This window comes from Ictidomys tridecemlineatus, chromosome 3 (genome assembly GCF_052094955.1).
Source record: "Ictidomys tridecemlineatus isolate mIctTri1 chromosome 3, mIctTri1.hap1, whole genome shotgun sequence".
Taxonomy (NCBI): Eukaryota; Metazoa; Chordata; class Mammalia; order Rodentia; family Sciuridae; genus Ictidomys; species Ictidomys tridecemlineatus.
The window spans coordinates 45,372,909-45,386,032 of NC_135479.1; the positions used below are offsets into that span (position 1 = coordinate 45,372,909).

The 13,124-nt window shown below is 52.2% G+C and overlaps 1 protein-coding gene across 1 annotated transcript in view; it reads right to left on the reverse strand.

Moving 5' to 3' along the window:
* Rtn4rl1 (reticulon 4 receptor like 1) overlaps nt 1–12,242 on the reverse strand; it is a 71,973-nt gene extending 59,731 nt beyond the window's left edge. Inside the window, exon 1 of the mRNA XM_005327907.5 lies at nt 12,110–12,242. Coding sequence (XP_005327964.2) covers nt 12,110–12,122 — 13 coding nt within the window. The 5' untranslated portion in view covers nt 12,123–12,242. The remainder of the gene's footprint in view (nt 1–12,109) is intronic.
* Between the last annotated feature and the right edge of the window lie 882 nt (nt 12,243–13,124).

The following is a 13,124-nucleotide window of genomic DNA, read 5'->3' on the forward strand; positions in this document are numbered from 1 at the left end:
CTGGGTTTGTAGCTCAATGGTAAAGTGCTTGCCTATTGTGTAGGTCCTGGATCAATCCCCAGTATCACTAAACAAATAAAGAGCTGGGCACCTGAAGTCCCAGCTTACTGGGGATATGAGGCAGGAGGATCAGTTGAGCCTACAAGTTTGAGGCCAGTCTGGGTAACATAGCAAGACACCATCTCAAAATGTAAATTAACTAAATTATATTAAAACCAAAGGAAAAAAAAAGCTCTAGATTTTCATGACTTAATTTTTTGGTTACAGAGTCAGTTACCTGACTCTAAATAAAATACCAAATGGAGCTGGGGGCGCTGGGGTCATGGCTCAGCAGCAGAGCATGAGCAAGGCCTAGCATGTGCAAGGCGCTGGGTTTGATCCTCAGCACCACATAAAAATAAATAAATAAAATAAAGGTATTGTGTTCAACTACAACTAAAAAATAAAATATTTAAAAAAAAATGGAGCTGGGAATGTGGCTTAATCGTCAAGTGTCCCTGAATTCAATCCCTGTATCCCCCCTCCCCCCAAATTAGGTTTTGGCCAAGGATGGTGATGCACACCTGTAATCCCTGCTACTCGGGAGGCTGAGGCAGAAGGATTGCAAGTTCAACGTCAGCCTTGGCAATTTAATTGGAACCTCTCTCAAAATAAATAAATAAATATTAGATAAATAGGACTGAGAGGATAGCTCAGTAGTAAGAATGCTCTTGGGGGCTGGGGATGTGGCTCAAGCAGAAGCGCGCTCGCCTGGCAGGTGTGTGGCCCGGGTTCGATCCTTAGTACCACATACAAACAAAGATGTTGTGTCTGGCGAAAAAAAAAAAAAACCTAAATAAATAAATGCTCTTGAGTCCAATTCCCAGTACTGCAAATAAACAAATATTAAAAATAGGGTTTGGGAGCTGGGGATGAGCTCAAGCGGTAATGCACTTGCCTGGCATGCGCGGGGCGCTGGGTTCGATCCTCAGCACCACATAAGAATAAAATAAAGATGTTGTGTCCACCGAAAACTGAAAAATAAATATTAAAAAAAATAGGGTTTGTACTAAGTTTCATGTATTTGAATTTACATTAAAAAATCACTCAATCGATGGGACTGGGGTTATAGCTCAGTGGTAGATCTCTTGCCTTGCATGCAAGAGGCATTGGGTTCGAAACTCAGCACCACCTAAAAAATAAATAAATAAAGATATTGTGTCCATCTAAACTAAAAAAAATATATATTTAAAAAAAATCGTGGCTGGGGATGTGGCTCAAGCGGTAGTTCCCTCGCCTGGCATGCGTGCGGCCCGGGTTTGATCCTCAGCACCACATACCAACAAAGACGTTGTGTCCGCCGAAAACTAAAAAAAAAAAAATAAAAGTTAAAAATTCTCTTCTCTCTCTCTTTAAAAAAAAAATCACTCAATCAAGCTAAATGTGTGGTGCAAACCTCTAATCCCAGCGACTTGGGAGGCTGAGGCAGGAGGATCACAAGTTCAAAAAGCCAGCCTCAGCAAAAGCAAGGTGCTAAGCAACTCAGTGAGACCCTGTCTCTAAATCAAATACAAAATAGGGCTGGGGATGTGGCTCAGTGGTTGAGTGCTCCTGAGTTCAATCTCTAATACCAAAAAAAAAAAAAAAAAATCACTCACTGGACATTTGTTAGCCAATCATCTCATAGAGACATGCATTAACGCCACTATGTGCTTCATTGTATTTGGTACAGGAGGCTCTTTTAGTTGGGTCCTGGTAGGAAAGAGCATCCTAGCACCGAGTAATTTGGGGAGAATATAAAGAAGGCACGAACATGGGGTAGGGAAACCCTAAGAGGTGATGTTGTTACTCCCCACACGCCCAGGCTGAGTGAGGGGAGGAGCCTTCACCAAACTCAGGCACAGAAAGAGCTGCAGAGAGGAGTGCTGGCAGGAGCTGGGTAGCAGAGGCAGCCAGATCCTGCCCACAGCCCGCGCTTTTACCATTTCAACACACACCAGCATGCCTTCCAACCCCCAGAACTGTGTTTCTTTGCCTGAGGGCTTTCTCTAGATGTAGAGCTGGCTCTGCTCACCCACAGAGCAGGCCAAAAGTGCTGGGGAATTAATACCTCTCCAGAAGCACCATTTAGTCAATGACTGATGGGAGTTGGAGTGTAGACACCCCAGCTCCCTCGACCTCTAGGTCAGGTAACTTCAAGGTGCCCATTCTAGACCATATCCCAGAGTTCCCCAGTGGGCCTAGACTCTGGTGGCCCACGGTGGTTAAGCTGCTTGACAAGGCACACTTGATTGGCTGTTTGCCTTCTCTGTTTTACTTCCTCACTCTCCTGGTATTTCCTAGGATCCCTTCCCAAATAAACTATTTGCTTGAATCCTTAATGCAGACTGTGCTTCTGAGCAAACCTGTGGGTGATCTCACCTCTTGTTGAACCCAACTAGAAGCAAGAGGGCATGAGAGCCCATCCACTGTTGAACTTGCACAGGACAGAACGAGGGGTGGGCAGAGGGCGTGAAAGGGCAAGGGGGAAAGCCCTGGCTAGTTTCTCATGGAAATGATCATCCTATAAGGAAAATATAATATAAAAGTAACTGTAAAATGAGACTTGGTGGCATACCCCTGTAATCCTAGTTACCTGGGCAGCCGAGGCAAGGAAGGTCACAAGTTCAAGGTCAGCCTGTACAACTTAGCAAGACTCTGTCTCAAAAATTTTTAAAAATAATAAAATTAAAGGTTTGGTGTATGGCTCAGTGGTAGAGCACTTGCCTGGCTTGCACAAGGAAGGACCTGGGTTTCATCCCCAGGATCCCCTACCCCCAAAAGGCAGCTGTAATCAAGTGGGTTGAGTATCATGACAGGGAGGTGCACATCTCGCAGGACCCCACTCCTTGTTCAGGTGACAGAGGATGCCCAGAGGAGGCACCTGAAGGAGAGGAATGAACGGGAAGAGACAGCAAAGAGCGTTCTAGCAGATTTGCTCAGGCAAATCCTTAGAGACAAGAGAGAAGATCATTCAGTGGAATCAAAAGAAGCTGAGTAGACTTGGAGCTGAGGGTTCAAAGTCAGCAGTGGGGAGAGAAGAAGCCCAAGCTTAAGGTGGAGCCAAGTGGGAGGACTTCACAGACAGGTTAGGAAGGCTGGGCCATCCCCTGAAGGAAAAGGGAATTTATTGAAGGCAATTAAGCAAGAGTGATGGGACATCATGTGGGACGCCATGATGGTACGCCAATTTTAATGGGTTGATGAACAGAGTAGAATTAATAAAAGAGACCAGAGCACATAGCACTGCAAAATCCAGCCACCGTGCAAAGCCTGGATTGAGTGAAGGCAAGAGGAGGCAGGGAGGCCTCTGGGATGGTGGGGAGAAGAATAGAGGCTGGGCAGGCAGAGAAGAGAGCCAGCCAAGAGAGCTCCCAGGACTCAGTGATGAGCTGCTGGGGAGGGGTGAGGTGACAGGGGACCATCCCAGGATCCCACATCTTGGGCTGGGGTGGGAGAGAGAATGATGGTTCCAGATGCCAAGATGGAGGAAACCAGGAAGAAGCAGTGTGCTTCGGGGCAAGGGTAGGGGCAGGAACACAGTTCCAGGCATGCAGGGTTTCAGGGGCCTGTGAGGGGACTAGTGGCGGCATCTGAAAGTCAGACAGATGGCTTTGTACATCAGAAGCAGCATCTTGACCGGAAATGGGATATGGGGGGGGGGTATCAGCAAATGGCTGTGGCTGCTGGAACCTCAGAGCAGAGCATGGAGGGCAGAGGGTCCAGGGCACTGCCCAGGGAGGTGCCACATGGAGGGATGGTAAGAGGAAGTGCAGCTGGCAAACGGGCTGAGAAAGAGCAGCTGCAGCAGGAGGAGGGAGACCCAGGAAGCCAGAGGGCCAAGGAGGTAAGGAAGGCTTCAAGTTTATCATCAAGCCAGAGCAGAAACAGTGGAATGAGGGGGGAAAGCCAGAAGTCTGTTTCCAGATAGTGGGACGGAGGCGGGGCCAAGAAGGCTACCAGGACAAACCTTCCCTGGACATGGGAGGAGAGCCGAGACACCTCACACATCCAAAATGAGGGCAGGACAACCTACCCCACCACAGAGGCTGGCCAAGACTCACTCACGCCAGGTGCCCAGGACAGTGAACTGTCCTTGTTGGCACACAACACTCAGCACCCTAGTGACCTTCCAGCGTGAGGGATCACAGGGGACTCCAGAGTCTCCAAATTAGTGGGGCAATCATGGAGGAAGCTCCTCCCCCCAGCTCTGACCAGGGCCCCACCCCATGTTTATGTGTTTTATGCTCTGGGCTCTGACACAGGGGATCATTTGAAGGAAACCATTCTGTTGCTGAAAAGCATTTAAAAGACCATCAGTCTAGTCCTATGGCTGAGTGTGGTGGCACATGCCTGTAATCCCAGCAATTTGGGAGACTGAGGCAGGAGGATCGCTAGTTCAAGGCCAGCCTCAGCAATTTAGTAAGGCCCTCAGCAACTCAGTGAGACCCTGTCTCAAACTACAAAATAAAAAGGGCTGGGGATGTGGCTCAGGGGTTAAGTGCCCCTGGTGCCAAAAAAGAAAAATAAAATCTCTAGTTGTATTACAGATGGGTAAACTGAGGCCCAGAGAGAAGACGATATATATAGGGTCCTAGTGAGTGAGCCACAGGGATGAAACTGAACCCAAAGCCCTGAGACTCCAGCTTTGGGGTGTTTTTCCACAACCCCCAGAAAGGAAAGGACGACGATAAGGCCAAAGCCAGGATTGCCACAGGGCTGTGGTCAGAGGCAGAGCAGCGCCCGCCAGGGAGGGAGGCAGACGGTAAAATAAACACGCAGCGTGTCGCATGCAGCACATGCCAACGAGAGGTGGTGGGCGAGCAGGCTGCCTGCAGAGCAAGAACACAGCGGCCTTCCTCCAGAGTCCCAGAGTCCGTCCTGCCGGGGCGGCCATACACTAGCCACTGAGTGACCTCCCTGGGCCCTGTCTCCTTCACACTGGCCAGCCTCAGCCCCCAGCCCAACTCACCACATGTGCCTTCCTTGCCCCAGCCTGCAGACAAGCCCATGAATAGAACATTAAAGGCAAAACCTTCTAAAAGTAAAAGCAGCTCCCTGGTAGGAGTCGCCCCACTAAATGTCAAATGCAGAGCAAGGCTTCCTGCCCTGTGTGTTCCTCACTAATGGAGCCACCTAAGCCTCCATATCCCATCATCCAATCACCCTATAAATAAATCATTCTACAAAGAATGCCAATTTCCCCCCTAGGGCCTCATAAGCCTCTCTGCATACATATATGTGAAGCCCTCCTTCACTATAAGTTGGCTCAAGTACAGAGAGAGAGAGAGAGAGAGAAAGAGAGAGAGAGAGAACAAATTGCCTGGACAATTTGGGAAGCAGAAGCCAACTTTCCCACCAGGTCAATGGGCTGAGAGTTGAGAGCCCAGCTTTTCTCCTTAGTCAGGGGACTTCTGCTTAATTTCCTACAGACTGATGCAATTGTCACCACAATGCCACTACCCTATGGAATCAACCCAGAAATCTGCCAAGAGGCCCCATTTCTGGGGCCTGCGGTGGTGGTCTGTCCGCTGGCAGACGTGTGATGAGTCGTGCCCATCCACCCACTGAGAGGACGAGCCACACACCCACTCAGCAAGTTTTGTTACTGACATGTGGCGCACACAGAGCTGGCCTGCCCACTCCTGCCCCCCCCCCACTGAGTGGATCACCAGCCCACCACAGCATCAAGTCATGCTAGGGGACTGAAGGCGTGGGTGCCCACATCTGCTCCGGGGCACGGGAGCGCACTGCTCTGCATCAGTGGACCTCTGGTGTGCGCACCCTGGAAACCTGATGCATGCTCCCCAGGTGTGTTTCTACACACACACACACACCGTATTGTGCCAACCCCTTACTGTGCCAGCACCGGAGGCCTCCAGAGTGACTCTTGTGAATCAGATAACAGGGACTGTTTGCAGTTTTGTCTCCAAACTTCACTGACTGATGAGACAGTAATCATAGGCTCAAAGCACCTGCCGTATCTGCTAGATCAGACACCCTCCTCACTATTGTAGAGGAGAGTGCCTCCATTCCAAAGTGGATTCTGCTCTTCCACTCCTCAAGATCACCTAAACTTTCTGCCTGCCTTTATCTTCTTTCTTTTCCTTTCTTTTTTTAGCGGTACTGGGGAATGAACCTGGGATGCTCTACCACTGAGCTACACTCTTAGACATTTTTGTTTTAATTTTGAGACAGGGTCTTGGTAAGTTGCTGAGGGTCTTGCTAAATTGCCCAGGCTGGCCTTGAACTTGTGAGTCTCCTGCCTTAGTCTCCCAAGATGCTGAGATTAGAGACCTAATGCCACTGCATCCAGCTTTCTTTCTTTTCCAAGAAAACTGCAAGAAGAATTGGTCTCTGAGACTCAATCATGGCTGGAAAGGAACAGAAGAAGCCCTAAGTCACAGGACAGCTCTAAGTCCTCTAGGTGCCATCCTGGCTGGCAGGCTTAGGCTGGACAGGTGGAGGGGTCTTCCACCAGGGCCAGTGTGTTCTGGGGCTGTTGGTCACCATATCATCAACAACCAGTCTGGCTGGGTTGTTCAGTCTACCAGGTCAGCCTGGAAGAAAAGCCAAGGAGAGCAACCTATGGGGAGGGCAGAGAACCCAAGTAGGGCTCAGGCTGCAAATCAGCCATGGCCTTGGGCCTTTCTCCAGGCTATGAAAACAGGTAGGATGTCATCCCATCTCTGTCTGCAATGAGAAAACCAGTGCAGGAGACAGAGGTGAGGAGTGTGACTGTCCAGACAAAAGTGGACAGAGCAGTCCAAGAGGATGGCATGAGACAGTGGCTTGGGACCTTGAGTGCCAGTCATAAAGCCTCCTGGAAGAATACAGGAAGGGAGTACAGGGGAACTACCAGGACATAAATGATTCAGCAGCACCCAGCACCCTACAAAACAAATGTCACAGAAATCAAGACAGATGGGCACATGAGACAGTGGAGTTTAGGGGTTGAGAGAGCAAAGATAACATGGGCTTGGGATTGCAACTTGACTCAGCAGTGTGCCGGCTGGGTAACCTAGGGACCAAGATTGCATCTGCCTGTGCCTCAGTTTCTTCAGCTTTAAAGTGGAAATAAGCACAGATGGATCCCACAGGATGGGTGTGAAGAAGGCATAAGATAAGGCTTGGTCCGTAGTAAGTGCTCAGTAAACACAGGCAGCCATCATCCGTATGTGTACAAGGATTGACATAAATGGATCCAAGGTAGTTGAGAAGAGCGGTTCATTCCCTGTTGCCTGTTTTCAGCTGGTATCATAGCTCCTCCCAGAAGGCTCCCCTAGGCATGCTCAGTGAGAGCCAAGGTAGCTTCACCTTGCTTTAGTGATGGACACTAAGACAGTTATACCTTTTCACCTGAATTCATCAACATCAAAGAAGGTCCCTGCACCTGGAACCCTTAGCTTTGGAGTCAGTAGCTCCCTGGGTCTTCCCCCAGGCCCTGGGGGAGCCCTTATACAGGGGTCCCTGCCTTGCCCCTCTCTCTCTGACTCACTTCTACCCAGGGTGGCCTGGCCATCACACCCCAAGGAAAGGGCTGCTTCCGGCACTCAGTGCGGAGGTCCTGCCTTCTGCCATCCCTAGAGGCTCTGTTCCCGTTTCGCCAGCTATTTTGCTTCTTTGGCCATCTGTTCCCTCCCTGTCATCTCCTCTTTGCTTTAACCTTAACCACTACTTCGCTGCAGATGGTACCAAACAGATCTGTTCTTGACATCCTTCAAGACGCCGGCCCCTCCTTCTCTTCACATCAGAGCCAACTGCTCTGTCCTTCCCAGGCCCCGATCCCAAACACAGCCAGAGCTTGCTGTAGGATTCACCCCACAAGCCTCCCCTTCCCGGGGGGACTGCTGTCAACTCGGCCCCAGGGTCAAGGGACAAACACCTATCCCTTCCCCTGCCTTCTCCTTTTCCTAACGAGACTTCCTTGTCTCAAATTTGGTCAAGCATCTCTCCTGGCATCAAGTCTGCCCTGGATCTCTACCTGGTCTATAAATGGTGGCATTTCACCCTCCACAGGGCTGGCAGGCAGAAGCAAAGACCAGAAGCTCTGGGGCTCATTCCTGCAGTGGAGGAACCAGTGCACATGCTGGGAGTTTGAGTTCTAGACCGTGTCCCTGTAGAAAATGTACCTGAAGATTCTGCAGTAAGGAACTGTCCCCATATTGGCATAACAGGAACTGAACCAAAGCACATTTTCTTGTCATCTGAGCTCACTGGGGGAACATTGCATTGCCTTGCTTCTATTCTGGCTGCTGCTGAGAACACGCATGCATGGGCTTTACTTAGCAACTTCCTTTGCCTCTCCTCTCTGCTGGGGGTGTCCTAGTACTCCCCTAAAATTCTTCCTCTTGACTTCTCTTTCCTGGTGTAAGGACCAGGAGTGAGGAGAGACGTAGCCCATTAGAAGCTACTCTTGGAGGAAGCATTTTGGTGAGATTGGTTCCACCAGGCTACATTCCTTGATGAGGACAGAAGTAGGCTAGAAAGACTGAAATTCCACCTTTGCACCTGGAATTGGGCTAAGCAGCCTCCTGTCTCAGTCCTCTTGAGAAAGGCTCTTGAATTTCCCCTCTACACCTCCTTGATAGCAGAAGAAAGTATCTTGACCATCCAAGAAACATTCTTTTCTCCATTGAGGCTAAGAAGGGCTTCATTATCAACAGCTCTGAGTCTTGGTTGCCCTCAAAGAGGCAGAGGTGGAACCCGCTCACACCTGGCCACAAGGAGACTCTCCAATCACCCAGGGAATCTCTGAACTCAAATTCACCAGTCGCCTGACAAAACCATGATCCCTAACTCCCTTTGCCTTCCCTTCTTCCCACAAAGGAGAAGCCCGATGCAGCCACCAGGCCAGCCCGTCTGGCTATGGAAACCAAGAGAACAAAATGCATCTTACTGGGTTGCAGGCCTTAATCTAGCTCTTGCTGAATTATTCAGGGATGGCATTAACTTATAAATGAGTGTGTTTGACTGATTTTGTGGTTGATGTACAGATAAATTCTAATGAAAGACAGCTACAAGATTTTAAATTATTAATTAGACTGCCACTTAACAAAGCCTATTTGGCACTCTATTTCCTTGCTTAACAAGACAAAAACTTTAAGGAAAGATTCTGTGTTAGCCCAGAGGCTGTTGATTTGCATTCTGTTTTTATAGCTCTAAAAATGAAAACCATAGATCCTGACCTTAAGCAGGCCACTTCTGGCAAAGCAAACCCCCCTAGCAGGCCACCCTTCTTTCCTGGATATTACTGGATGGCTCAGGGCCTTGCTTACCCTGCCTGCCTGTCAACTCTTGATCAGAGATTTGCTTTTTATGCCCCTGGTTCTGCAAGGGTAGGCCAGGAGACAGAAAAGCAGACAGAGCAGCTGCCGAAGCCTTTAGTCCTACCACAGAGGTGGGACTATGGCCAGTAGAGTCTGCTCATTGACAGATGTAAAGTAGTACCCCAAAACCTCCCCAAATCGTCTTCCAGGGGACAGCTTTAATAGGAGAGATGACTCTCATGATCCAAAGCTTACTCCTGTTTTCTTCTTCCTCTGGGCCTTCAAACTACTGAGCCTCCTAATTCCACACAGCACTCCGTTATAAAACAGGATCCCTATCTTTGGCAGAAAGGTAAGAGAGAAAAAAAGAATACTGGGAGAGCTATTCTTTCTTCATCCTTCAAACCCTTTTCAAAACCATAATTAAGCTATTAAACTCACTCAGGTCCAGGACCTCATACAGGCTTTGCATCTGACAGACAATAACCTTCTCAATCCATCCTATAACATTATTGCTTGGAGCCTTTGGGAACAATTCTAGAAGCAGACACTTCAATGGTCACCTCCCTTGGCATTAGCCTGAGGCATACTTTTAGCTTTAGGTACACACCTAGAATCCACATAGAGAATCTGAGTGTCCTGTATATATATACACGTGTGCCAGAGAGACCATAAGGGATCGGGATCAGGGGCCAAGAGAGAAAGCTACCCAAGAAAGGACCAGAGCAAGAATCATTTGCCCACACAATGCCCCAGAAGCAGGCTCTAGGCCACCCAAGCCAAGGCGAGCCCTGAAAAGGACTTCCTTGTCCTTCTTCCCTCTGGTCAATCCAAGTACAAACCTCTTTGTTGGTGGAACCTCTCCCACCAACCAGGCAGTGCAGGAAGGGAAAAACAGCTCCAGTGGCAAACACACGTGACTGTCAAGTCTCCAGTGGCTACCTCTGGAGCAGGGTAAGGAGCATCCCCTCAGGGAGCAGCCCCCAGAATGCACCCTGGCAAGAAGAGGAGAGAAATCTCCTAGAGGATGCTAGAGCCTCCTGGGCACCTAAAACATATAAATAAAGTGTGTGGGCTGCTTTGTGGCTCATTTTTAACTGTAAACTGCCAAAAGACCAAAAGGGAAATGAGATGTCAGTTCTTCTCTATTATCTCCAACACAGACCTACAGCCCAGGCATGGTGGCCTTTCAAAATTGCCTGGGAAACCCTCACAAGGAAGGCAAGTTCGTCGGCTCCAGGCCCAAGCTTCACAGACCAGGGCTTGTGCTCAGCTCTGTAAAAAGTGCCTTCTCTGTGTGGAGACACTCTGTCAGCACCGCCTGCTTGCTGAAAAGACTTTTTGTGCCTTTGTGCAGGGAAAAGGAACTGGGGTGTATCAGTGAAGTGGTTTCTCCAGCCAGCAGCAGACTTTCTTCCCACACCACAGCAAAATACACTCAGTGTTTTCCTGGCACTGTACCGACCCACGTGGAGGGCACAAGTCACACTCAAGTTTGTGACTATTCCTACACCACGGGGCAATCAATCTCCACGATTGGGCAAGAAGGGACCACCGCTCAGCCTTTCCTGCCCCCACTGAAGGCGTGGTTCCTTTACCCACCTGCCTGGCCAGTTTATCTGGGTCTTTTCTATCACCTTACATCCGCTTCTATTCGCCTATCTCAGGGCTCTGCTTCCCCCAACCTCCGCCACCTCCCCCTGCCAGTTTTCTCCTTCCCCATCCTGCTGTGAGGTCAGAATCCTGTGCTTACGACACCTCGGTCTGTTGCCATGGAAACAGGGGCGGATTAAGGCTGGAGCGCAGAGCGCAGGGATCAGGCCCCTCCGCTACCTGAGCTCCCTCTTCAGCCGGCTCCCGCAGGGCCGGGGCAGCCAGCCGCAGGCGCCGAGCCCCGGCAGCTGCCTGGCCGGGGCCAAGAACTAGGGGAGTCCCAGCGGGGCACCACAGCCGGCTACTACTATCTGGAAGGGAGAGAGGCCGAGGCTGGAGCGGCGGGTGGCGGGGCCGGTGGGCTCACGGCGTGGTCACCTGCCCTTTCTGGGCCCGAGGGACTGTACCCCGCGCTGCAACCACGTGGGGGCGCGGCGGGACTTCCCCCGCACCCGCGCCAACTTTGCAGCGGTCGGTACCCGACTGGGTTGCTGAGGAGTCCGGGTGAACTGGTCGTGGAGCCAGGTCTCTTTAAGTTGAGCCTGGCACTGGCCACACACACAACCGGCACGGCTTTCGCCTTCGCGTCCCTCCTCTCCAGGCATAAAGAAAGTTTGAGGATCAGGACTTCAGGCGTTTGCCATACCCCACCCTCAGCTGCTGGGTGCCCATAGTCCGTCTCTGGGGATAAAACAGGACTACTGTGAAAGTGTCCGCGTTTGGGGCCCCGCCTGGGGAGCAAGGGCGCGCGATGACAGACCGCTAGCTGCGCTGGAGCGCGGATTGGACCTAGCCCTGCCGAAGCATCGGAAGCAGAGTTGGGTACCAGCGCAGGGAACGGAGCCTGCAAGTGCAAAACTTTATAATGGCAAATCAAAGGTCCCAGGAGGCTAGCTCCCTTTTACCACCGGCCTCTCGCTCCAGTCTCGGACCTATCCTTTAAACCAGATCCTTAGGCCTGGCCACTTGATCCATGGAGCAAAGCCCGTGTATCGCACCGATAGGAGCTAAGCTGCAACAGCAGCCCCTAGGTAGGTGCGTCCGACAAAGCCCGCCAGCTCGCTGGGGACTGCCTCCGGAAGCGGAGCCCTGGCGCCGGACAGCTCCTGGGCTCCTGGCTGTGCCCAGTGCACACCCAACTCCAACTTGCCCCTGAGGCTCCAACTCACCTTTGCGAAGCATGTTGGCCGCGGGGCCGCCGCTCAGAGGTCGGCCTAGGAGCGCTCCCTCCTGGGGTCCAGATTCAAATCCCCGGGCGCCAGCTGCAGCTAATCCGAGCGCATCGAGGCGGGGGCAAACCCGGGATCCGCTTGTGCCCGGCGGCCCGGCCCCGCAGGGGCATGGTGAGTCCAAGCCCCGCGCCGAGGGCACCGGCGCCTGGCAGCAACCGCGGCACTGCTTGGCAGCCCAGTGCGCTCGCTCAGCCCCGGGGCGAGCAGCTTGCTCCGCGGAGCCGGCGGCCTGCTTCTGCCGCCCAGAGCACTTTGCAGGCGGTTTTGATGGGGGACGCCGCCCCGCGGCGGGTCAGCCGCGGCCCCTTCCTCTCCGCCCCCTCGGGCAGCAGCAGCGGCGGCTGCTGCAAAAGGGCGCTCGCAAGCACAGTCGAGCTCGATGGAAAGCGCCCGGCGCGCGTTTGCAGGACCGAGCGATCCGCGGAGCGGGGCGCCTCCCTTCCTCACCACCACCCCCCGGCTTCCCCCACCTCCTCCTCCCTCCCTCTCTCGCTCCCTCCCTCGCTCTCTAGCTCCCTCCCTCTTGCTCCGCTTCGTTCCCCGCCCCCGCTCACGGAGCGCCTCCCATACAAAATTTATGAAAGTGCTCTCAGCTCGCGGTGCCGAGCGCCGTCCTATTCCCAGGGCAGCGACGCTCAGCCGTGCGGCGCCGCCTCCCAAGGTGTTTTCGCGGCGTCCGCCCCGGGGGACGATCCTCTGCCCGCGTCCGTCCAAGTACCTGACCCAGCCCCAGGGCCAGTCGTCGAGCCACTCGTACGCCCCTCCCCAGCCCCGCAGTCGTCTCTGAGCCGGGCTGCAGCTCAACCCAGCCCAGCCCCCGCCCGCTCGCCCTTCCGGGCTGGAGGTCATCTGGAGAAGCGACTGAAAACGTGCGCCCTGACTACGGGCTGGGGACCCAAGGACCGCCACCCAAAGTCCAAATCTCAAGTCCGCACTCCTGCCCCATCTCCTC